The sequence below is a fragment of the Sphaerodactylus townsendi genome, linkage group LG06 (assembly GCF_021028975.2).
Source record: "Sphaerodactylus townsendi isolate TG3544 linkage group LG06, MPM_Stown_v2.3, whole genome shotgun sequence".
Lineage (NCBI taxonomy): Eukaryota > Metazoa > Chordata > Lepidosauria > Squamata > Sphaerodactylidae > Sphaerodactylus > Sphaerodactylus townsendi.
In genome coordinates this window covers 27018358-27041971 of record NC_059430.1, presented here as the reverse complement: position 1 = coordinate 27041971, position 23614 = coordinate 27018358, and the positions used below count along the sequence as shown (strand labels likewise).

Here is a 23614-nt window from a genome sequence, read left to right as displayed (position 1 = left end):
TTTGGAGAGGAGTACGCAAAAACCCTAAAGTAAAAGCACATACTAACTACACTGAAGTGCATGTATGTTTACTGCCTTGTTAAAACAGCAGGCTCCTAATTTTTCTTTGGGCCACATAGGCATAATGAGAGCTTTTAAAACTCTGTACTACCTCACTTACTAAATCTTACTTGCCTATCACAATCACTACTACATGGCACCAGATATTGTAGTATCTATACAGGAGAAAATACAGAAGGGCTTTTGACTCTTAATAATTTCACACTGGAGAAGCAGACCAGCCACCAATGACCTTCCAATATACTTCCTCCATTGACCTCTACTGGTTGAAATGAAGCACTACAAGAAAGGATGACTCACAGTATAATACTGAACAGCAAAAGGTAAAGTACAAAGCAATACTAAAAAAAATATGAAAGGATGTTGCCAGCATCTTTACTGCTGCTTTCTCTAGCAGTGGCTGCAGTATCTGTTAGAATTCTCATCGTGGTTGCTGCCGACCCAATGGCTCCACACTGCCTCTATCAGATAACATTCAACAATCGCCACATCCCATTAAACAGGAATAGCAGATTTTGGAATGACATTATTGCACAGCCACATGCTACACGATTTGTGATTCAAAATGACCATCGGCTAGTAACATTTTAGCCCTACCCGCAATGTATTCTAGAAACAAAGGAGGAATTGATATGCAGTGGGCCTTAACAGGATTAATTTCAGAATTATTGCAGAAGAGAAGCATATTATCACACAAATTAAAGCACTGCTGCATAACAGCATCTGACAAATCCAATGTCGTGTAAGTGCAGTTTCAAGGCAGGCATCTGCAAGGACAAGAGACTTACGTGTCACGACCCCAGTCAATGTAGCCTGGGCCCTGTTATGCTGTTTGTAAGAGTTTCTTCGCACGCTTTCAGCCTGAGAAAGAACGTTATCAAGTCACAAATGTTATCGGCCTTGTATGTGTATGTCTCTTGCTGATCTCCTTCCTTTCCTTTCCTCTCCCCTCCCCCCCCCCTTATATTTCAGTTCCTGGCAGCTTCCTTGAGGTAGGAGGGGGAGGGAAAAAGTGAAACTGCTGGGAGCATATCATTGATGTCTAGGGAAAAGCTGAGCAGCTTGGACAATTTTTCTAAGTTACATACCTATGCTTGCTATCAATAAAACAAGGATTCCCTTACCAAAGTATTGGTTCCTGTTATTCGAGCAAGACTAGGAACATGACATTAGGAACACATTGAGCTTTAGACACTTCTTTGGAAATAAATTGTTTGACTGATAGTCGATCCTTACATTATAGGAATGGTAGATTTGATGGTCCCCCGTGATTCCATCCCATGCTGCATTGTGAATGCAAATGTAGAAACCATCTGAGATGCTCAACACTGTATGGGAAGATGCAATCATCCCCAAAATATCCCTATGATTTCCAATATACTTCTTCCCTTCCCTTTTGGTTTCTGCATTTTTACGTCACTGAATCAACATAGGGTGAAGCCACAAAACACTGGACCCAGCCTCCACGATCCAAGAGTAATCTTTTACTTTCCCATGGAATGTTCATCATCACAACTCAAACGTCTTAAGATTATGTTGATCACTACCCTTGTCATTTAGACCTTCAGACCTGAAGGAGAAGTAGAATTCCTCTTTTGTGTATTCTTAAAATGCATTCACAGGGGCCAAGGACATGCCACCTGATTACTCTGAATGAGTTTGTTACTATGGGCTTGGTTGGCCTATTATTTGGTGGGAGCCAAGAAGAGAAGAAGTGTTTGGATTTATATCCCCCTTTTCTCTCCTGTAGGAGACTCAAAGGGGCTTTACAATCTCCTTGCCCTTCCCCCCTCACAACAAACACCCTGTGAGGTAGGTGGGGCTGAGAGAGCTCCGAAAAACTGTGACTAGCCCAAGGTCACCCAGCTGGCGTGTGTGGGAGTGCACAGGCTAACCTGAATTCCCCAGATAAGCCTCCACAACTCAGGCGGCAGAGCAGGGAATCAAACCCGGTTCCTCCAGATTAGAATGCATCTGCTCTCAACCACTATGCCACTGCTGCTACAAGGTCTCCAACAAACAAATGCTGCTGTCCCTCAGTGGGTGTGTAACCCCTGTGTCAGAATGGGATGACCCAGAAAGGGGTGGAGTCTGAAATGAAGTTGAATGCTGCAGAACTCATGAGGTTGGAGGAAGCGAGACTACCAGGCTGGGACCTTGATTGATTTTATTAAGCCCTTAACACCTTGTTTAAGGTAACTGCAAATAAAGGTGGGGAAATCCAGGAAGGGAGTTGATTTTTCTAAGCATTTGTAAATATGGAATTGTTTGTGGGTTTTGTGTATGTAAATGGTGTGATAAGCCGTGAACCTTCTACTATCTTGAAGCTTCCATCATTCACTCAAGCTCTAAAGTCTTCTAAAACCAAATTAAAAGAAGAACAGAATTTGGGTAAATAATTAATAGTAGGACTGTAATAAGGACTTGAAAAAAATGCAAACCACAGGGACTGCAAAGTGCAATAAGTAGTCAAGGTTTTAATAGTAAGTATTAAGTAACTGGTTTGTTTGGCTCTTTGCAAATTCCTCTTCCGGCACTGCCCTGTACAGAAACTCCAAGAAGCAAGCTGGATACCAAACCAGCTGGGCTGATTGTAAAATATAAAATTATTGCAGCCGGAAGTGTGTGCAAAAAGTTGGGGCTTGGATCCCCTATAAACTATTCTCGGTTATGTATTATATAAGTCTAAGGGATGGAGGGATATTCAAATATAATTGTGGAAAACCAGTGGGTGCAATTCAAGCAAAATGCAACAGGATAAAGGGTAGAGGGAAAAGAGATACATAGTGAAATTAAAGTTCATACGAATTTGTCGTTGATAACAACCAAACAAACCAGGGAAAGGACAATCCCTATTGATGCAGAGTTCAACAGTTATTGAAGAAGCAAAACCTGTGCAATAGGAGAGAAAAAAAGGAACACTGTTTGGCAGTAAAGTTACATGAATGAAGGGGATTCCAGAAGAAACTCTACCCCTTTTGGTAAATCCCATCCTTGACGGCAAAGAAGCTGCTGGAAAAGAGTTTGCAAAAGGTCAGTACATCTAAGTTTCCAGCAGTAGACCTATTGCTGTAATTAAAAGACTTGCATTACCCAAACCAGTAGGGAAGAGAAGTCCATATTAACGCATGAAAGAATGGTAGATGTGACAGGTTCTGAAAATATTGGGTAAAAGAAGGAAAATTAGAGCTTATGCCTCCTGCATCGCATAGCTTTAGATCATGACCTGTCAAATGTTTTGCTATTTTGTGGAAATTCGTATGGCAATATTTGGTTCTGGGTGCCTCTGGAACTGGAAAGCAGCTTTTATGGAGAGACATATCAGTAATTAATGGAACCCCACGACAACTCGGGTTGCATGCCTCCAAGGGCTGGGTAAAACATTTATGGGATCATTGATGAAGAGCTGAAAAGCTCCTGTTGTTCAGAACACCAGGTATTTAAAAGGAATATTGGTTAGCCCTCTAAGGGAAACAGGAGGTAGTAGTGGAACTAAAATATACACAGGTTGCTCCTTCAAGTGTGCAGTGAGACTCTTAGAGAGAAATCTAGTAAACAGGAAAAGAACTGTAGGCCAAAGAGACGAGGGAAAAGGGAAAGCCCTCAAATAAAAACTTCAGGGACTATCGATAAAAAGCCACAGAAAAGACTAAAAAGAGGGAAACAACAAAGCAGATAATTGGAAATCTAAATAATTTGCTAATTCCAGATAAAATAAAATTCAGTGACTCAACTTCCATCAAGCAAGGGATTTTGTGTAATTCAAATTTTTCCCAGTTCTCCCAGGGCCCAGAACGGTAGCCTCTAAAGCATCCCAGATATACATGAACTGTGGATTTTTACCGTCGAAACGGAATGTGTCAACTTCAAATAAATCCAGAATTGGTCTAATCAAATGCAATGGGCAGAAGTGAAACGGAAACCTCGGTCGACGAATCACCCAAAAACAGTATAGCAAGTCAATGCATCTGGTGCTAGACTATAGGTATAAGGGAAAAGAAACCATTAAATTTGATATTAGGACCCAGGCGTTTGTGACCAAGTGGAGTATTTTACGGAGTGAAATAGTTAAGTTGTTTATTAGATGGAAGCCTGCCATTCAGACCATGCCCGTGTTCATTCCAACGGAATCGCTCCATTAGGATTGTATTGGATATAGAAGGAGCAGGAGGTCAGATGAGGCCCCATTGGATTTAGAGATTTAGAATTGTACATTCCACCCACACTAAAGGTATAAGAGGAAGGCGAATGAATGAAGCTTCTGCCCAGACCAACGGACATGAATCAAAATAAAGCCATCATTGTTAGCCAGATGTGTGACTGGCAGCCACATTGATCTAGATGGACTAAGCTTCGAGTAAACTACCAAAGACTTGGCGCATTGCTGGTAGCTGCAGCTATTATCGCCTTCAGAGCATCATCAAAGCGAAACAGGCTGCGAAGTGGAAGAGGGAAGTAAAGCGACAGCAGGGTGGAAGGCCCGTTATTCCAGCAGGAAGTGCAGAATTGCGACAGGTGTGTTGCAAACTTTCACCATTGTTCAACAGTCCCTAGGGCGACCTAGAAGCGGCAGCTGGACCAGGAGGCTTATCCATCTTTCCACAACAAAGTAAGTAAAAACCCATGGTATCAAATATGAGAATAGGGGTCTGTGTCAAGAATCTCCATACAAAAGGATATTGTATTGAAGCTTCCATACAGTTAAGCAAAGTTTCCTAGTTAGAAATGGACAGTGAGCTCTAGCCCCACAGGGTTTGGACCTCAAGCAAATATAAATGGAAACAATTCCTAGTTTCTTGTTCATTTGCATTTTAAGTCAAATAGAAATAAGGGAAAAGAATTTCTACAAATCGATAGTGAAACAGAAACAAGGGTCTTTGGTAAAAGGATTGGGACCTGAGAGTCGTAAGGTCAGCAAAATTTATTTAAAAAGGAGGCCCTTAGAGAGAGAACCAGGGCTAGTTTCACTCTGATTTGGGAAGACCTCCAATGCAACATTTGAGTGGGAGTTGGCTACACTAGGTGCAATTGGGTATGAACCAGTTCAGTCCATATGCATCCTTCACCAAGCAGCCCATAAAGAGTTGGGGCTCTCTTTAGGATAGAAAATTATAGGAAGCCCAGTTAATGAATAGAAAAGGATGCTGCAATCTCTGCCAAGAATAGAAGAAATTTTTTGCTTTTAATTTATGTAATCTAAAGAAATTTCGTCTAGATTTAAAAAAGTGGATATTAATAGGTGCCAATGGACCCAGTAGATTTCCGTTAGGTGCTATTGCATTTACCACCCCATTTGGTAATTGGGTAGTTCAAGATAATGTCTGCCCCTTCAACCTTTCTGTGGTGGTAGAACGAATGATGGAAAATGCAGACAAGGCTTAAAACCTTAATTAAAACCATTGCCTTTTTTGGACGATTTGGACGGTTCTGCACCAGCATAGATACCAGCAACGCTCTGTAAAGACTTCTATATATGGGATTAAAGTTACCCCTTCTAAATGTAAAACTATTTCTACTAGTGAAATATTTAGGTCAGCATTACATTTCAGCCTCTGGAAGTAGAGCCAGACAAGGAAAAGATAGATGCTACTACTCACTTAAGCCGCTTCCACAAACCTCAGTGAACTTCGAGGATTTTGGGTTTGCTGGATAATATAGGAGCGGTTTGTGTCAGGATATTCAGATATTGCCAAGTCCAATTCTTTCCTATTGGTTGGCTTTTTTTTTCCTTTTGGAATATCCTCTGAGGCTTGGTGAATGGGCTTCCAAGACGATTTAGAAGGTTCCTGCAAAGTCCGCCACCATTTCACACAAGCAATAACAAAAAACCTCGAAACACAAATTTTAACATTTGACAATATTATAGTAGAAAAATAAACCACCAGCTCCCAACATTGCAGTTCAGCAGGGCTGGCTAACCAATCAAGGTCCCAGCTCTCTGGTAGTCTCTGCCTCTCCAACTCTGTTGAGTTCTGGGTGTTCAACTTCTATTTCAGAGACTCCACCCCTTTCTAATAATCCCATTCTATTATTAGGTTAAGTAGGTGCTCTTACTCACTAAGAGGGTCCAGGTAACCCATCAAAGTTCCAGTAAAGTTAACATGAGAACTAAAGTGGATGCAAACATTCAGCTCTGTACAGCAATGGAAATCATAGCTGAGCAAAACTCATAAATAAGAGTATAGGGGATCTACAAGCTCTCTAAAACAGTTGTTTCTATGAAAAAATCAAATGAACCTGATTTGTGATGCCCATTCATCCTTGACTTTAAAGCATTTGTACGCATCATTGCCTTAATTTTCTGGTTTCTGCAATTCAAAAAACAATCCGGGGTGAGTGGCTATTCAGCACTGGCTGAATAGCCACTGTTGACACATTCTCAGAGTCTGATGGTATAACGTGCGCACGTGTGTCGTCATGGACAAGTCAGGCTTCATTAACAACCATTGCTGTTAGTATATATGTATTGCTTTTGCAACTATGCGGCAAATAGCATTAATCAGTCAGAGGCATTCATCATACTTGTGTATCACTGGTACTTGGGCAGAGAGTTGAACCACACAGTCGGTAAAGGTACAGTAAGCAAGAGCAGCTATAAAACATTTCAGTAACCAATTATACCTAACACTTGATAAATACGTTCTTGCAAAATAAGCAAGTCTGGAATTTAGAAGCAAGCAGCTTCCCAAGTCATGTGCCACCATTGAGACAGCCAGTTAATTTCTTCTCTATCAGGTACCTTTTATGCATGCAGTGTAGCATAGCCAACTACATGATAAAGCAGTACAAAATGTGTGCAAGTGGAGTGGTCTGAAATCAAATCGCGTAAATATTTCTATGGACAAATAACAAGCAAACGAAGTGTGGCATGGTTGGAGAGATAAACAAAACAGCTCCTCCAGATACAGACCCCAGGAGATCAAAGTCTCTTTATTATTTGTCAACATGCTGCAACCACAGCATAACAAAGCAACAGATGTGGGCAATTGACTGGATATGTCGCCCGCCATTCTCAGTAGGTAGTGTGTAGTTACGAAGGTGTGTGATCTTCACTACTCCGCCAAACTCCCTCCCCCAAGCTATTCTTGGGCATCCCCTATACCCCTGGAGCAGGATTTCAGGAGGCAGCAGAAGAGGAAGTCACAGATGGAAATTCTTCACAGGTGGAAATTTTTCTTCCACAGAAACTTTAGGCAGGATCAAGCCACTACACCTATGCAAATTATTTACAGTCCAATTCCAACCAATGGGTTGGATCCAGACTAAAATTTTCCATTAGTAGAACCAAACTTTCTTGTTTCCCCCAACCACTGATTTCCAAAAAAATGCCATTCATGTGCCGTAGGGAACCCTGAGGATCATCATGAAGTGGCTCTCCAGAAGGGAGAATCAGTAGAAACTGCCAATGTAGTCTGGATACAAGACAATTTCGGATCTGAAATAAATGAGCCAAATTCTCTCAAAACTTTTTCTCTCAAAACTTTTTAAAAGTTTTTTTAAAGACATGGAATAATGGATTCAAGGTGCAGGAAAAGCGATTCCACCTAAACATTAGGAAGAACTACTGACAGTAAGGGCTGTTAGACAGTGGAATTTACTGCCTCAGAGAGTGGTGGAGTCTCCTTCTTTAGCAGCTTTTAAAGAGAGGCTGGAAGATCATATGTCGGGAGTGCTTTAATTGTGCGTTCATGCATGGCAGGGGGTTAATGGCGTGGCAGGAGCAGCAGTGGCGTAGGAGGTTGGGTGTTTCGCACCGTGTATCAAACCGGGAGGGAACTGGCTCTGATTCCCAGCTCTTGCTGCCCTGAGCTTCGTGGAGGCTTGACATCTGGGGAATTCAGATTAGCCTGTACACTCCCCCACACACCAGCTGGGCAACCTTGGGCTAGTCACAGCTTTTGGAGCCTTCAGTCTGCAATTCCTACCTACACAGGGTGTTGTTTGTTGCCAGAGGGGGGGAAGGGCGGAGGATTAATGGGGCCCTTTGAGTCTCCTGCAGGAGAGAAAGGGAGATGGCAATCCAAACTCCCTCTTCTTCTTCTAATCTTGATAGGACTTTTGGGGGTCCCTTCCAACTCTCCTCTTATGGGAAACCATCGATATTGGCTATATTATAAACAAATGTAAAAAACTTGAAGTATTTAAACAAATCTTGGAAGTGGGAAGGGATGAGGGTATGCGTGGGAGTGGGAGGCAGCGGGAAGATGTCCTGGCAAAACCCTTTATGCTCACTGGTAAATCTCCCCATACTCACTAGTAATGCCGGCCAAAAAAATTAAAGTCTCTACTTAAAGTGGTGTCACTTTAGGCGCTTGGGGCTATGAGGAAATACATCCATATAAGAAATCTTGCTGCATCTGAGTGTTTCATCCCTGCCCGCGGTATAGACCTTGCCCTTGCAGCATAATCTTGTCGATGCCATTTATCCCTTCTATTAACATTTTAACCTTCCTCTTCCTACAAAGAGTTCCACCAAGGCTATTCCGCTTATTCATTTATTTTCCTCTTGCTTATCACTGAATAAGGATTGTTTGTTCTCATTTTTGTCTTCATTTTAATATAACAAAAATCTTAAACATCCTCTACAGCTACTCACTTATTGGCTATTTAGAACATCCAATTGCAGCTCACCATAGTCCCTAGTGATAAGTAAGATCAACTTTTAGTTATCTGCCAGAATTGAATATTGTTCCCTTCCTGCCATTCAGATAGATAAGCATTTGTGCTGACATTGTGGGAGGAGGCTGCATTTCTCTACTTCTGTGTTAAGGCTTTCATTCCATCCTCCTGCTCTTTCTGGTTCTTCTCTCCAGTCTAAGCAACCCCTGAAATCTTGAAACCTCCGCTACAAAGTCCCTAAGAGCAAAGAAGGCAGTGGTGTGCAGGTGATCTGGATAGGGCTATTTTGAGGGGGGACATGAAGCAGATCGTTCAAGTTTCATCGTAGCAATCGCAAAAAACCCCGCGATGGCTTTTTACTACTTCAGTAACTGTACACAGCTAAGCTATGAAACTGAGAATGCAGTTCAATAAAACTGGTAAGAGACGGAAAAATAACTAGTCTGGCAGTATATTCAAGATGGGTTACAAGATGAGGGACTTCTAAGCTACCCTACCAGTCTAACAAACTTCCTCAAAGCCGTTTTAGATCAAACCCTGGATTTGTGGTTTTGAAGCGATTATCAGTCTTGACAAAACAGCATCCACAGCCAGACTCTTCTAAGACGGTGGAACAATGTAGTCAAGATGTTCGAAATAATCTGGAGAATCCCATATAGGGAAGGGCCAGTCATAGGCCCTTTCCCAAGACAGCCAAAAGCTTGACCGCCTGGGGGTGGTAAAACAGCCCCAGGTCAGTTGCTTCGCAGACAGGCGCTTGCTGCCAGTTTTGAATGCAGCATGCCGAATTCGATCGTTCTCCTCTTCCCCAGCAGGCGGCGCCAGGTTTCAAACAACAACCCTTAAAGGGTTGCTGCTGTGGAAGCGCTTTCTCCCGCGTAGTGGGTGCGCATCGTTAGTCGCTTGCCTGCCCACGTCCACTCACCTTGTGTCCCATTAAATTAGCCGCCGCTGGGCCAAGTGGGCGGAGCTTCGACGGCGATAGCAGGCTGACTCTTATCGGGACAAGGTGAGCGGGACGTAGAAGAGGGCGGCCTCGTGCGGCGATTTCTGCCGCTTTGTCGGGTTACCGACCTCTGTTGAGCCGGCCCCGCATGCGATGCATGCGTATCTGCCTTTCGCTCTCCACGCCGGCGAATTCTCACCGCATGGAGGGTGACAGGGAGGCCGCGTCGAAAGCGGCCGCGGAGTGTTTGCCTTCAACTGGGAATAGAAAATTGCATTGAAGAAGATTAAGATTCCCAGCTGTTTAGATTCCTGTGCAGCTGCTCTGTCTTTGAAAGCAATATTATCCATGTATTATGTCTTGGTATAGGCAAGGAAATGCAGAGAACATTGTGCTGGATACTCTGCACCAAACCCAAAATCACTTCTTCTCAAGAACTAACACACACAGCTAGGGAATTAAGCTGGGCTTAGGTATTCTCATTCTCTCTCATTCTCATTCACCGCCTCCTCCACACACCCAGTTATTTCCAGCGGCTTAAGTGACAATGGGGATAACATGTTCTGAAGATTATGACAATAATGTGTGATAACATTAAATCCCCGGAACTTTACTCAATAAACATCTGAAGTGCCTAGAATTCTATGTACTATGCCTGGCACCAAAGATCAGCCCTTAGCTTTATACACCATTACAACCACCCACTGGTCCAAGTCCACCCGACAAGATAACAATACCAATTATTTCCCCTGGGTCATTTCACGCTTCAGGTGAGGTCACTTCTTTTAACAAGAGAGTAGCAAGTTTGGCAAAATTTAGGTCGGTTGAAAGAATGCATAGATGGCAGTGATACATATGTCAAGCTGGTTACATATATCAAGCAGGTTACAGATATCAAAGGTTTTTCAGGTTACATTTGGCTCAGATCCTGACAGATAAGTCCCCACTGAAAATGCATAAATGTATAAGTGTAACATGAAATATTTTAACCCAGCAACTCTGTGAGTTTTAAATATATATTTAACTTAAGCTGACCTTGATTTTTACATTGTAGGAACCTATTTACAATTTATTGTTTCCTGTTCTCTCGTTAAGCTGTCTGCTTCTTTATTTATGCTCACAGGCCAATTGGTCATAAGCAATTATAATAGAAAATGAAATATATAATTATAAATTATGTAGTTACTAGAAAAATAGGTATACTAGAAAAATTAATGAACTGCCTTTGAAAACTCTGAACTGTTTTTGTCCCTTACACAAAAAAAGAGAGAGCTGGAAGTAGCATGCATTCCATTTTACATACATATGGACAGCTGTTAATCTGCACTGGAATGTGTTTTGGCATGCCAGGTAGCCCAGTAGCAGCTTTGCCAGGCTCTCTAATGGAATAATCTCTACCCACTTTCAATCGTATCACAACTGATTTACTAGGGTATATTTAAACGAAAGTCGAACTCGCCAAATCAGACATTCAAGGGAAAGTTCTTTCCTTTTTTTTAAAAGCACTGGAAATATAGCACAGTTCTATCTAAAACTGGGTTTGGCCTTCATAACAAGGAACTGGCAGAAAAGGGAAATGAGAACTGGCTGAAAAAATTAAATTGGAAAACTAAGTATAGCAAGATCAGGAACAATTTGTTACAATACTTGTATGTAGGCTGCTTTAAACTGCTTCAGTAAATTAAAATAACTGTCCCAATCCAGCTCTACTCACCAGCAATAAGTTCTGTATAAGTTCATGGCTGGAGTTACATTTAAAGATGCACTTTGTCAATGCATAGAATGTATATCCCTTGCAGTAATAGGGCATAGTCCTCGAAATCATATATTACCAGGTGCCTCAATTAAAAATTGAGAGCACAATTCAAACCAATTAAGCACTTCTAGATGTCAGTGGTTTCAGTGGGTCAGACAAGTGTTCAATGTTGTCTGAATCACACCCTATTAATACATCCAATCAACAGCAATCAGACTTAAGAGCTTATTCAAAATTCTCACTGAACATCCACTTTTAGCTTCACAGAGTATTTTGCAAATTCATGGATTACTAAGAAAATTCTGTTATATCACCCTGGATTCTATAACTGTCTGAGGAAGCAATCATTATAAGCAAAACTTATATGTCACAGATTTGAGTTTTCTTTTTCTGGCAAGAGCATGCTTAAAAATGTTAATTTGGTACTAGATACAACTAGCTACCTGTAAAACTGTGAAGAAATTTAGATAGCACTTCAAGAAATCCTCATAAATCAGCTTCTTAGGAACTAACATTATAGAAACAGAAAGCCTCTATGCTACAAAAAAATCAGAAAATAAAATAGAGAGCTTATACTACATGTATGCTAATTATTATATGAAATTTTACTCATTCTTAATGTTCTTATGCTATAGACTCATTGTATAATTGCCCTTCAGTCACAGCCACATAAACAACTGATTTGATTTGACTGCACTACTGCAGCTAACCACTATGCACCACGGGCCTTCTTGTAAACATGACAGGGTAATTTTTTAGTTTTATATTTTTTCTTCCTTATCTTTTATGTGTGCTATTGTAGAATATCTATGCATTGTACAATGCTTTGTGTAACAAAATATTTCCTTACGAAGATTCCCTGGAATTGCACATCTGCATGCCACATATCTAAAGGGTGACAGTCCTTAGTTAATACAATACTTTGTAATTATCTGAAATATTATTGCCTGCATTAATGAATCTTCATAAATTTCTCCACAACATATTCAGCATAAAATTATTCATTAGCGTGTTTCAGTCAAGTACAATGCAGTTGGGTGGCAATTAATTCCAGAAGGACAGTTTGTGCCTAAAGGTATTATTTTATTGACATCATCTTATTGCAAAAGCAAAAATCAAATGAAGGTAGGAACAATTCATTAAGTTCCAAAGCATCTTAGCCTCTTTAAATCCTGCAAAACATTGCTCACAGTGTTTTAAAACAAGTATTACTGAAGTAAATCTATTTGATCTTCACAAACTCCCTAGGAAGTGTACACAGCAACAATACAAAGGTCGAAGCTTTTCCCAGAAGCTAGAAGTAGGAAAAGACTCTAGTCTATTTCCTTTTAAAAGTAGAAGATATTCCCATACCCTTGCAGGAAACATCTGAACAGAATAACAGATTATTCTTTGTATCTCTCCTGGACTGAGGGAAACTTTAATAGAAGGCACTTTTAGCAGATGTTGCAGAAAAATTATAATGGTGAGGAATTGCACAAACATATACCTCAAAATGTGATTAATGTGTGCAGTAATGACTCACCTGAGGAAAAGGTGTTGTTGTTTAACATAAAATCTTGTTCCTTTACAAACAACAGAAAAAAAAAAAAGACTATATGCTTTTTGTTATACCCTCTACTTTTCTCCCAATTGGAATCTCAAAGCAGCATACATTTCTTCTCTCCACTTATTGTAGAGTAAATTAGGGTGGCATTGTGAGGGTAGAACAGGGGCTGAGAATGACTGGCCCAAGGTCACCTAGTAAGCTTCTATAACAGAATGAGGATTCAAACCTAGATGGTGTCCTAGATCCTAATCCAATACTCTAACTATTATGCAACACTACCACTGTCACCAGTGGAAAGGGAGGCAGTTTTCACATATTCTTTCCACTCAGTGCAGCCTCCCTTGTGCTGACCTCCCTCCCGCACAGGACACAGCAAGCTATAGTGAGAGGATGGAGAGTGAAAAGTTTCCTTCCCTGATCTCTTCTCCACTTATACTAGATAGAACCTAAGTCAGAGTAGTTACTAAGTCACTTGAAATGTGCACTTTGAAGCTGATTTTTGAACACTCTTCATTAGCACTAGTAATTATCCAAAATACTTAGAAGTCTACACCACTGCATTTGCAGTAGGCTTCCCCATCTCCTTCAAATCAGATCAGGTATCAAACTAGGGCCCATGAATCGATAACCATGGTTTAGGAGGCAGCAGCAAACAAGGGGATTACGAAGTCTATCCCTCCATTCCCAGGCCCTCTATAAATAAATACTTCATATCCTCCCCCACCCTAATTCAGCATCATGTGAGAGAAAGCTATCCCAGCTAACACTGATATCAAATCCCACAACTGCTTCTGCCCTAGGTTGCATGCACTCCAGTCTTCTTCTGTTCCCTGTTTTACAGGAAGGGGAAAGAAGTGGTGAGGACTTTCTTTTCTACTACTCAGCTGCTTGAGAAAGTAACTACCATGAGGGATGTAGAGGGCAAGCAGTTGCAGGTGCTTGAAAAACTAGTTAAATAAGTCTTTGGAATCTGTAATGGGAAGCAAGGACATACAGGACGTGAAAAAGCCTTAGAACAGTAATGGCAAACCTATGGCACGGGTGCCAGAGGTGGCACTCAGAGCCCTCTCTGTGGGCATGTGTGCACAGAGTTCATCATGTGATAATAGGTGTAATTATTTCTGTGGAGATTTATTAGAATTAAACCTGAGACCTAGTTTTGGGGAAACAGTGTAGGTAACTCCTGTTAAGCTGTTAAACCCTTGCTACTGATTTTCAAGTGGGAAGAAAGCATGATCCTTTACTCTGCGAGTAAAGCTTGATTGCTGGCAATGGGGTTTGCTTCTGAGTAAAACCCTCCCTAGAAATCGCGGATTCACTCGCTTGAAGTGTTGCACAGTTGTTTCGCTGCATTAAATCACCGACTACTTTCAAGCTTACTCCTGAGTAACGCACTCCTCGGAGCCAACCGTTTTCTCTATACTAAAACCTCACTATTCAGGTTAAATTGCCATGTTGGCACTTTACGATAAATAAGTGGGTTTTGGGTTGCAGTTTGGGCACTCGGTTTCAAAAAGGTTCGCCATCGCTGCCTTAGAACCTGACAGTATGTGGATATCTTGCTAGATAGGCAAATAGTACTCATTTGTGAGGTTATGCTGAATCCCAGGTAACCTGTATAGACATGCCAAATGTACCATCATATCTTGTGGGACATATGAAGGAACAAATCTGCAAGACCTTCCTGCTCGGATACCAGGGGGTTGGGGAAAAAACATGGTTTCTCCATTGTGATGTCATCCCTTTCTGTCATTCCCTAGAGTCCCAAAAATAAACTGTTGTGATCAATGACTGAGAATATCTGTCAGGGGGATGTTATCTAGGTAATTGAGATACATTCCAGGAATCCTGTAACTGCTTGAAACAACAAATTACTGCTGCTAGAAATATGTAAGTAACCAGCCTTCTATATGTATCCACTGCCATCTGTGCATTCTTTTCTTTGATCTCTACTTTGTGGCTTCACATGCTTTGTAGACAACTAGGCTTCACCTGGTACCTCTGTTTCATGAGAACTGTATTACAATCTGAAAATTTTAAAATACACTGAGGGATTTAAATCCATCCCCCACCCCAAAAAATAAGAGTGCTGTCTGTGCTTGAACAGATAATGCCTTCATCTTGATTCTAGAGAGGTGGCTGCGGTGGATATCAGGAGATGCTTTGAACCTAACCATGGTGGGGCCTGTAGATGTTGTACTCAGCTATGGGAAGGAGATGGGATTCCCACCCACAAATCTCATGAGCCCCCATTTCTCACCTCCTAAACAGAGTCTAGCACTCTGTTGGCAAGTACAACCAACTTCTGCATAATTCTTACTCCACCTTCTAACCTCCTAAGAGTAAGAGCAAGGACAATCATCCGCAACTTGGAGCTACTATGTTTGAGGTATGATTACTTAAGTGCCACCATGCACCTCACTTTGAAAGCAAGATGCCATAGGCATGGTGTTTTTCCAGAGAATGGGTATGTTCTGATCTAGCACTCAGGCTGAGCAAGGGAACAAAGGAAGGTGAAAACCCACAGTCACGTTTCCCTACGCTCAGAACTTAGTAGAAGCAATGTTTAATAAGGACAGGCGAGCTTTATTAGAAGATGCAGTCGTTTACAGTTCAACATTATCTTCATTCTAATTGTTTGGACATATCCCCATGGTTCCTTGCCATGTGGACAAGATGGGAGTCCTTACATAGCAGCTTCATTCTACACCAGGGGTAGGGAACCTGCGGCTCTCCAGATGTTCAGGAACTACAATTCCCATCAGCCTCTGTCAGCATGGCCAATTGGCCATGCTGGTAGGGGCTGATGGGAATTGTAGTTCCTGAACATCTGGAGAGCCGCAGGTTCCCTACCCTGTTCTACACTGACTGTGATTCCCAGAAGCTGTAGAACTGAGCTTCTTCCTCATATCTTGAGTTTAAAAAATCTTTCTCCCTCCACTTTGGGATGACCTTACTGTCTCTTCCTGTCCCAAAGGAAAACCTTACATTTTATCAATTTGGCTGTTTCCTTCTCTGTCCCTGTTGGTTGTGACATACTAGCAGGATGCAGGGTGATACACCAGTGTCCTGTTACAGCCAGAATTATCTGAATAACCAAGAGCTTGAGTGCTCTGTGCTTGAAACCTGATGGCAATTCCTTCAATCTCTCCTTTATGACATCTACTGGTTTGCAGGTGGGCTCCTGAGAACATACTTGAAATAAATAAGTAAATTCTTGGGTGGAATGCATTTCTCCACAGTACACACTAGGTCTTAATATAATCAGCTACCCAGAAGTACCAGCTGCTTTTTGTCTTCCTGGCCAGTATGAAGTGATGCATGAATGATTTGCTTTTGTGACAAAGCTTCTTAATTCCTCATGCTGGCCTGAGCAGAATTCCATCATTACAAATGCTAAGCAAATTTTTACAGTGGCCCAAAGTAAGGGGGGTTCCTTGGAGACTGCTACATGGTATGGCTATTTTTACATAAGTAACTGGACCTGGTATAGGCCTCCTATGTCAGTATGAAACCAGTTCTGATTTTTTTTCCATAGCAATTTATATCCTTCCCCACATTTATGGGGTAATCCTTTCTGTGATGCAGTACTTTAAAATTCTCTCCCAATGACAGTCATAGCTATTCCCTACTTTTGCACAAACAGAACAGCAGCTGGGAAAGACATTCCTATAGATAGATACTGTAACTAAAATCCAAAAATCAGCACTAATATCTGTTTCGACAGATTACAGAACACCCATGAGAATAATATTTAGAGCCCATCAAGCTGTTTAGCACTCTAGATTCAGTATTGCTGCAGTTGAGAAAATTCTCCAGCCTCTGACAATAACCTAAATAACTGACATATTTTCAAACGCCTTACACAAGACAAATATTTGCAATTACTCATGTTATGCTTATACTCAACCAAACTGGGTGACTTCTCAAGGTCTGATTGGCCTATCCCAAACAGAAAAAAAAAGAACTGTATAGAATAGACCTTGGCAACCATTCTATCTCACTCAAACCAAACCTTAACTGGGTTAGCATAACTGCTCTAAGCTATATAAAAAAAAATTGTTTGCAGAACAAAGTTCAGTAACTTCCTTTGCTCCAACCTGAACATTTTATTTACTCAGTGGATTCATATCATATTTTACTTTTCTTGGGGCATAACTGAGAGCTTTATCCTATAGCTAACTCCAAAGCTTCTGCCAATATTGTACTGATCTTTAGCCATCTGGAGTGAAATCACCTTTCCCAGGAAAACAAAAAGACAATGGCTGTCTTGCTGGAGCATACATGATATTTTATAGGCATGTTGGAAATTGGTAATCCAATGATTAAAAGAGCAAGCACACAGTTTCAGAAGAAAGAGAAGGAGAGAAGCCAGGAAAACTGCTTTTCCTGTTGGATTTCCAAAACAGCACAAGAACAAAAGGAAGGGGTTTGAGATGCATTTCCTGTTGACATCACAGCCACAACCTAACATGAGGGCTGTTACACTAACAGCTAGTTCAACCAAAGCATCACAATAGCCACAGTAGAAATTACTATCTGATCAGAGTTCCTGATTAATAGGTTGCTGTGGCACACAGTTTTGCACTATTTAATGTGTTATATTAACTCCTATGCTTCAGTTTGGTTTTTTAGACTTCTAGTAGGTTCTACAACCCAAATCTTTGTTTATTGACTGCCCTTCCTGTTGATTTTATTGAATCATGCTGTATAATCTGCCTTTAGTCCCAGTGAGAAAGGAGGACTATAAAATAATGTAAATAAGTGAATAAACTGTTCCTTACAGGGGCAATAGGCTTTGGTGCACTATTTACTATTGGAAGATATCCATGGTTTTGAACAGCACATTTTAATATCCAGAAGATGCTTATACCAAATTGGCTTCCAAATTTTTACTGGTTAAATATACCTTGTGGTCATACAGAACCCTAAGTTCACTTGCCTCTGTGTTTTAATAAGCAGGTCCAACACTCTAAAACAGTTTTACCGGTAGATAAAAATTAGGAACTCAAAACACAGTCTATGGCTATTTTCCAACTCCAGAAATAGAAGCTTCCTTTATTAAACAAAACCTAGAGGGACACCTGTGCAGCCCTGTTGAGTTTGCAACACAAGCAAAGCATTTGGAAGTTTGGTAAACAATCCTGTTAATGAAGCATGAGATCGAAAGACAATCTGTTCGTTTCATAAGGAGCCCCATGGCGCAGAGTGGTAAGCTGCAGTACTGCAGTCAAAGCTCTAACGACCTGAGTTTGATCCCAACAGAAATCAGTTTCAGGTAGCCAGCTCAAGATTGACTCAGCCTTCTGACATTCCAAGGTCAGTAAAATTAGTGCCTAGCAGTGGGAGAGACTATGGAAAAGTCATCTGAAGTTTACAGCATGTTATAATCATTATAAAATCATTATACAATTATGTATAAATGGTATCTGACGCCCCCAAAAATAGCAAAAATGTATAAAGTTATATTTAATAGAAGTTTGGAAATGCCAAAAACAAGAGGGATTTTTTTTTCATATGTGGTTGTTATATACAGAGGCTAAATCCTTTTGGGACATGATACTCAAAGAAATACAGAAAATTCTGAAAATAACAATGAAGCCTGAAGTTTTTCTACCAAGACTAATGGGAGATTATATCCCAAATCAATCTAGGTTGCTTTTCATGTGTATGTGTATTGCTGCAAGGACATTGTACATGCAGAAATGGGGAAAGGAAAAAATACCAACCAAGGAAGATTGGATACAGAAGATCACAGAATATTCAGAAATAGCAAAATTAACAACCTTATTAAAGGACAGTAATGCAGATAAGCTTATAGAAAACTGGAAACCTTTTACGGACTACCTATTGAAAAAATATGGTAGAAGTCTGCCTAGTAAATGTTGTGATGTGGCATCATCCCAGGGGTCAGTAATGACATGATGCTTGCACAAGGGACCACCTTTACTACCAGGCTAGCAAGGGAAAAAGCACCATTTTAAGTAATGAGAGAGACCACACTGCATCCATGTTGCTCATTTGCCTGGCATGAAGGAAGTTTTACCTCCTCAGTCCTCCTTGATTCTAAAAAGGTTGCTCACTGGAGCAAAGAGGGAGATCACATTTGACTTGAAGGTTATAATCTTAAACAGCTTTGTTTAGCAGAAGGCAAACTTTGTGGAACAGAGCAAAAGTTACTCCAAACAAACACTGAACTCCTCTTTCCTGTGAGGAAAAACAGTCAGGCACAGTCTTAAGTGAAGCACTTGAGTTCAGTTTCATGTGACAGAGAATTAGACATCCACTTCAGTAGCTCCCATTGACACTTACGGGACTTGGCATCTGATGAATCGCACCAGTGTTCTGAAATATGCCTCTGCAGGACTTTTCCAGCACAAGACATTTCAGCTGTTTACAAGATCCAAAGAAAAGAAATCAAAGCAACAGCAAATCTGCCCTCCTTTCCCTGTTCCCAAAGCGAATAGAAGAGAAATCATAAATGTGAGTCTGCAACCCACAACAGATTGATTCCAGTAAGTTCTCAACCCTAAATTTCCACAGGCACCCTTAGTTCTTGCTTTCAAGTGGCTAGGGTTTTTGTTGTCAAAGCAAAAGCAAATCCTCCCTCCTTTCCCTGCTTCCAAAGCTAAAAGAAGAGAAAGAGTAAACAAAATACAAAGGCGAGTCCACAACCCACAACAGACAGATTCCAGTGAGTTCTCAACCCTAAACATCCACGGGCATCCTTAATGTGTTGCTTTAAGGGGTGTGTGTGTGTGTGGGGGGGGGGGTTGTTATTGCTGCTGCTGTTTGCAGTATCGCCCTCAGAGATGTATAACAATATGCACTCATCGCTTTGCAAGAAGCTGCCAAAGTCCAAGCAGCATCTTAGGTGGGGCTGATATCAGACACTTAATAGAAAGTGGGGATCTTGAAGCAGTACTTTCTCTCCCTCCCCTTCACTTTTAGCAACCTTTTTAGAATCAAGGAGGAGTGAGGGCTGAGAAGGTAAAACCCCCTTCATGCTAGGCAAATGAGCAACATGGATGCAGTGGCCTCCCTAATTACTTTAAATGTAAACATCTGGTGCTTTCCCCCCCAGCTAGACTGGCAATAAAAGTGCAACTACCGGATTATTACTGACCTCACCCTGCAAGAGGTGCGCATCTGTTCCCCCTTGCTGCATTTCGCTTTTCCCTCCAAGCGACCTTGGAGAAGGAGTTGATCGGGACAAGAAGGACAAGGAAAGCCAGATTTGTACCTGCCGCCTCCCTCGCAGCGTCTCTCCTCCATTGCGGGAGACCCCCAGGGGAAGAGGCTGCGCCTCCCTTGGCGGTGGCGAAGACCAAAGCAGAGCTGTGCAGGCTGGAATTGCACTTCCTCCGGACGGCCATCCGCCTGAAGTTGACGCTCTCCGGCCCGCTCATTGTCTTTCCCCAAACTGGGACTTCTCAGGACTTCTCGCTCAGTCGTCCGGCTGCCCTGAGCGACGGCGCCGCATCCTGTGGTGACTCTACCGGCCCGCTTGAGGCGCCATCTGAGGCGAGGCCCCGCCCTCCTCCAGAGGCGACCAATGGCTGACTGGAAGCTCCTGCTCGCGCTGAAAGGGCGACTTACCTGGCCCTTCAGCGCGGCTTTGCGCATGCGCTGAGTCGGCCTCACCTGGCAGGTGTGAGGCCAGTTTTTTTTTCTGGGTTGCTGCTCCTGTGTGGGTGGGTGTGTGGCTGTTCTCAGCTTCTGCTTGACAAAGGCGCTTCAGTTGTCTTATACTGAGTCAGAGAGGCCATAGCTCCAGGTAGAACCGAGTCCAGTAGCGTCTTATCTTCTGTCTGCACTGCAGAGGAGATGCTCTGAAGTGGAAGGTGACGTCCTCCCCCTCAGTTTGGTGAGAGGGAACTTACTGTGGTGGTAGATGGGATTAGTTCAGACTACAGATAGATGACCAGGTTTTGGAATATGTGTCTTCTTTCGAACTCCTTAGGAAAAGCCAGTAAAAAAAATCGAGGTAGAGCCTTTATTCCTTTCTCGCTTATACTGATTTTGTTTTTCTTAAAAATAGCAAGGCTGGACTACATGATGCACCACCAGTCAGTCAAAAAATGTGGAGTGGCCGTCTATTTAAAAAAAAACAATTGTACAACAGTTTTAGAAGAAAGTAAAGATACTGCAGCAAGATATGTTGAAAATTAAACTTCCAGATAATAAGAACTGCCTTTCCAGGCTTTGAATGGAAGACCATTTTGCAGCACTTCCGGACCTACCTGGAGGGTAGGTTTCAGAAAATGGAGGTGGGGGGTTGCTGCTCAGCCTCTTGGACCTGCAAGGCATCATCTTGTTCCCTGTGCTTTCCCACATTTAAGTGAAACCACTAGGTTGGCAGCAATATGTTGGTTGCACAGCTCTGCCTTGCACTTTCAGCTGATCCCAGGAATGCTGTAGAAATCATGAATTAGTGCATGGATACAGCTTTGGAATCGATGCAGGCTATTAAAGTCTGACCCAGTCACCCAGGACTTAAAGTGTCACCAATTCTGGAATGGGGCTGCACTCCCCATTGAAGGAACAGGTTTGTAGGGTGACCTTAGGCTCAAGCCTATGGTTGGAAAAGCAGGTACCAGCTGTGGTTAGGTGTGCTTTTTACTAGTTTCAACTGCTTAGCCAGCTGTGGCCTTTTCTGCACTGAAAAGGTCTGGCCACTGTGGTGCATGACTTGATTACATCTAGATTACTGCAGTACATTCTACAAAGTGTTCTGAACTGTCAGTTGGTGCTGAATACTGCAACCAGGGACTATATCGCTCTGGTCTTGGCCCATCTACACCAGCTCCTAGTCTGTTTCTGGGCACAATTCATGGTGCTGCTGTTGATCTTTACATCCCTACATGAATAAGTACCAGCAGCATGCCTGAAGAATTGCCGTCTCTTTTGCAAACCTACGATACCGATGAGGTCACCTTCCAAAGGCTTGTTTCAGGTGTCTCTGCCTTGGTCACCACACTGGAACTTTGGAACTTTCTCTGCAAATAGTCCCCTGACCCCTTCTGTTGCTTCCTTCCACCCACAGATGAAGACTTTTTTTTTGTAGTGTGCATGTAGTTCCTTCACTGATCCCTTCTTCCTGCCCTGTTGTTGTTGTTTTTATGTTTCTGTAGTTATTGTGTTGTATGTGTATTTTAACTTGGTCTTAACTGTTTAAGTGATGTATTTTTGTTTGGTAGTAAACGTTTTTTTAAGATGTGGTTTTACTGCGTATGTTTTCAAATGGTCCTGATGAGGGCAGAAAGGCAGAGTGTAAATCTTGTAATCTTGTAAATAATAAAGTAAAACCGAGTATCTGTGGCTCAGAATCTACACAGAGCTTTTTTTTACAGGTATTTTTAAAATCTAAGTTTGCCCAAAGGTATGAGCATTTGCCAAAAGTCAAAGGGTTATTAGCCTGTGACTCATAGCCTGCAGTGCAGCTGGAGAAGAGTTGGAATGATATCAGATTGTCATCAGTTTGAGCCTTGCCAAACTTTAGTGAGGAAAAAAGAGAGCCTTTGATCATATTGTTCCCCAGTTCTTTTCTCTTTGCCTGAGGGTCCTAGTTTTGGGCAGCTGTGCTACAACCGACCTTCTCAGATTGCCCAGGAAAGGGCTCCAGAGACCCTCAACCTTGACCAATATGGCTACTTTTCTGATTTTTTTCCTTAAAGGAAAAAGTTGCCTTCTGTTGGGGTGTGGTTTGCCTGTTTGAATTGCATTTTGCTTATTTAGACTGTTTTTTGTAATTTGCTTCAGGGGCACTAGGGATGAAAGCTGATTTAAAATGCTATGAAACAAAGCCCAAAATTCTGCATGTGACTATCACTGATAGTCATCCTTTACTATTCTCACCTCTCTCTTACCTTCCACTAACACATATACATTTTGCTTAGTCTTTGATTATGTGTCTCTGTGAGTGTCACAACCATCGACCTCCTCCCAATAACTAGACTCGAGTTCAAACGAAATTAGTTTATTGAATCAGATTAACGAACAGGCTGCATTCAAGCGTTGCTGTAGCTGAAATTCAAATGTCCTTGCCAGTAGCTAAAAAAACACTTTTTGCCCCCTTCCATAGCACCCCATCCAGCAGAAGCAGTATCCTTTCCCAGGTCATGTCTCTTCTCCAAGGTCACAGTCCAATAAGGAGCCAGGTGCTGGTTGGCTCAGTGAAATCAACCATTACTGTAAACAGCAAGCAAAGCCTAAAGCAAAGCAATCAGAAGGAATGCATATACATCAGATGTCACATTCTCCTGGCCTCTCCTGGACATGAATATATGGCAAGGCCCCATGTGGAATCTGACACTGAGGCACCAAAAAAAGGGAAGGGAATTGTCTAGGAACATCTTGTCAGCTGAGCAGCAACTCTGCTGTATTTTGGGGCTTTTCACGTTCTCCTTTTCCTTGCTTCTTAATTCCTGCTTTGGGGGGGGGGGGAGTGGGGTCCATTCTACCTATGTTTTGCTCCTTCCACTGGTCAATATGGCATCAAGCAGCTTTCATTCCAGCATAACTCCCTGCAGATTAAACTGCAGGGTTTTATGATGGATTTTAAACTGTTTGATGTCAAATGGACCACTAGACAGAGGGAGCAAAACACATGCAAAATTGACTTCCCCTTTAAAAAAAAAACAACCTTAGAAGCAAGAAAAATGAGAATGCAGAAAATGTGTCC

General features: G+C 41.9%; 1 protein-coding gene across 2 annotated transcripts in view; it reads right to left on the bottom strand.

Moving 5' to 3' along the window:
* FGD4 (FYVE, RhoGEF and PH domain containing 4) overlaps window positions 1-20416 on the bottom strand; it is a 123738-nt gene extending 103322 nt beyond the window's left edge. Inside the window, exon 1 of one of the 2 annotated variants that reach the window (XM_048501020.1) lies at window positions 20174-20416. In XM_048501020.1, the coding sequence (XP_048356977.1) occupies window positions 20174-20339 (166 nt within the window). In that variant the 5' untranslated portion in view covers window positions 20340-20416. The remainder of the gene's footprint in view (window positions 1-20173) is intronic. The other variant, XM_048501021.1, reaches the window with a different exon arrangement.
* Window positions 20417-23614: the final 3198 nt, after the last annotated feature.